Source organism: Ascidia mentula, chromosome 1 (genome assembly GCF_947561715.1).
Source record: "Ascidia mentula chromosome 1, kaAscMent1.1, whole genome shotgun sequence".
NCBI classification, from domain to species: Eukaryota; Metazoa; Chordata; class Ascidiacea; order Phlebobranchia; family Ascidiidae; genus Ascidia; species Ascidia mentula.
Window position 1 is genome coordinate 23,150,416 of NC_138566.1, and position 3,193 is coordinate 23,153,608.

Below are 3,193 nucleotides of genomic sequence, written 5' to 3' on the forward strand. Positions count from 1 at the left end.
TTAGCTTTATTTATCATTTGCGAAAGAAGTACTAGTGTTTAAATTAACCTTATTTATTATTTGCCAAAGAAATGCCTGTAATTATTTTAACTTGATTTACATAGTTAGTTTGGTTGCCTAAGTTACCTATATGACTTCATTGCCCAAATTACATGGTTTATAACACATCTATAATGTGGCTGCTTCTACCGGCTACAATTTTTTTCACCTGCCACCAGCTCGGCAGGTTTTTTCTATTAAATTGTCCGGTCAGGAATTGACCTAAACCGGAAATGAGTTCTTCTTTTTTCCCATGTTGTTTTATTGGACATCACAACTTGGACATGCGTTGAACGCGTGATTACAATGACTTTGGTTTTAACTCTTAGTCATAATATAGTTATACGCTTTGGGCCTTTTATAGTATATACATGTGTTGTGTGGCGACAGTTTGAACTCGGCCTTTCAAAACCGCGTTGTATTTTTTGACATTTTTACCCAGACTTCCGGACGCCTTTGCATCCTGTCCTTCAACATGCGCTGCTTCTTCTTTTTCTTCTTTGTCGCGTAATCGCAGCAATTTTTTTTGTGTCTGCCTCGACTTTCATGTCTCCTTTATTTTTAGACTCCGATTTTGGAATAAACTACACTCAAAAATAGAAACCAGCAACAGAGTTTTTCTGCGCTTTGTGTTTTAATGAAATTTACCATCAACTCGCTCCATCGTACCAATATGTTTTATCGCCCAAGGTTGTCAGCGTATCTGACAATTTTAAACTACAGATTTGTTGACATCGAGTAAATACGGTATGGCAGCCCTTGAAAAACATTGAAACTTGTGCGATTGTGGCTTCACAAAACTGTGACAACCAAATTGTGATGTCACTGTAAAAACATAACAATTACCTACACAACAATGTGCGTGCTGAGCGGTATTTTACAAACTATTAGCGCTGAAGGTAGAGTTTTTCAACCAGTAAGCAGTGGTCCACTATAAGTCTGCCAACTTTATCAATGAGGTTGAAAAACACTGACTTCAGGCTTTCAGTTGTAATACTTGTCTTTGCGCCTTTTTGTAGTCGCATTTCAGTGAACTTTATCTGGCGAATAAAGTAAAAGCAAGTTAACGCAAAAACTAGGGAAGTTTTTTTGCCTTTGAATTGATGTGTTTTTAGGATAAACACGCGCGTACATCAAAAAAAGGGAGCAACAGAAGCAAGCAAAGAAGGAAGTGGTTTGTCAACTCTTTCAGTAATTGTATGGTTATTGTTGCACTGAACATGGTGGCCACTCTAGGAAAATGGCGAACTACGTATTCTGAAAGAAACTAAATCTCCGACAGATGCCAATTACAATAATTTTAACAAAATACTTCTGCTTAACCTGTCAACTAATGTAATAATTCGTAATCAGTTTGAACCACAAAACAAATATTGCTAAAAGTGTATTTTATTTAAGTTCAAACTTGAATCCTTTCAAAATTCTGAGAAAAGTAGCACCGGAAATACAAATTAATTAACAAATCAACAATGGAGAAACTTCAGTGAATTAATATGTTTGTTGTTTTGTAAAGCTGTTGCATTTATGAAAAATACCACAATCACTGGTCTCATGTTTATGAAACAGTTTTTGAAATTGCTAAAAAAATTTACACCTAACAAACAAATCTTGGTTACATGGCCTGGATTGTATGCAGCAACTGTCCCATCTGTCATACAATAAAAATGGTTTATCATCATAACAGATGATTTTATCCCAGCCAAAAATATGGGCATAGATGGTTTTTCAGTTAAAGACCAAATGTTTCAACGCCTGCGGCGATCACGTCTTCCATGTCGTTGTTTTCGGGCTGCTGCCTTCACAAAGGCCCAGTCCACTGAGAGCTTTTCCCCATACAAATCAACTCCATTCATTCCTTCCAACGCAGCTTGGGCTTCCTTGTATGTTTCATATTCAACCAAGGCATAACCTTTGATAAAACCAGTTCTCCTGTCAAGATTCAAGTGCAGATTTTTCAGCTCACCATACTCCCCGAAAGCATCATACACATCTTCCTCTTTGGCCTCATCATGTATTCCTGTCACAAACAAAATCCATCCTTCAACAGATCTTTGTGGCCCGATCTCATCTCCATCAATGTCCATAGACTCATAAGAGATCTCAGCTCGATTTTGGTTGTCAGCTAACCCTCTGCCCTTTCTCCTTTTGGCTTTATCCTTTAATTTTTCTACACCAACATCACCTTCTTCATCAGCTTCAAACTCCTCTCCGCCTTCATGTAGCTCTAACACATCAGCCATTTTTTGCTTTTTTAATTGCACAAAAGAGTGATATTCTGCCAATACATACAATAGTTGTAAATTTTATTTAGACAAGACAGAAACTGATGATGCCAACAGGTAAAATTTATGTTTCAATTAAAGATCACATGAACTGGCGTTGATCGTTTTGTTACTCTTTTTGAATTCCCGGAATAGTTGTAAAGTTGGCTTATTTAACAGAATACATATCATAACACAAAACTTAGGCACGTTTTGTAACTTTTTTTGGGCATCGAAATCACAGGGCAGCATTCGATTATTTTTACCCCGTGAAACACGATAATAGGCTATTTTCGCCCGGCCTAAATTTATCTCAAGGCAAACTTCGTTTATTTATCATTAGTATAATAAACAATTATTTATTTTGCGACAGTAAACGCAAAAAAACACAAAGCCGCTTGTTCAAACTGCGACTTTCTTCTCTCTCCACGCAATATAAAATAGTAACTTTGGATGAGAGAAAGCAAAATAAATTTATAAAAATAATTATTTATGTTTTCAAAATCATGCGGTACAGCAAGTGAATAATACACTAATTTTTTTAAACATTTTTAAATAATTATTATAACTGATACAAACATTGTGGAAAAAATTTAAAATCATTTTATTTTTTGTCATCCAATTTTGGGACACTTCCCAAATCGCTAGAACGAGAAACAACCACGAAGCGAACGATTTTTGTTTTTTTTTGTTCTGTCTTTTCTTCGGGTGCTTGATCCTTTCATTTGCAACGAGCATGTAAACGTCTTGTGCACTGCCCCATGTGTTGCTTTAATAATTTGTGTTTTTACCAATCAGTTTTGCATGTTTGTAAATCGTGCACTTACCTGATTGCTGACTTAAACGCTTCAAATAAACTGAAGTTCATTGCTTTTACAATTGTTTCAAAGGTT

The 3,193-nt window shown here is 35.8% G+C and overlaps 1 protein-coding gene across 1 annotated transcript; it reads right to left on the reverse strand.

Moving 5' to 3' along the window:
- Positions 1–1,416: 1,416 nt before the first annotated feature.
- LOC145902191 (RNA-binding protein 8A-like) lies at positions 1,417–2,310 on the reverse strand. The gene has a single exon (XM_082990075.1). The coding sequence runs from the start codon at positions 2,277–2,279 to the stop codon at positions 1,785–1,787; it is 495 nt and encodes a 164-aa protein (XP_082846201.1). The 5' UTR covers positions 2,280–2,310; the 3' UTR covers positions 1,417–1,784.
- Between the last annotated feature and the right edge of the window lie 883 nt (positions 2,311–3,193).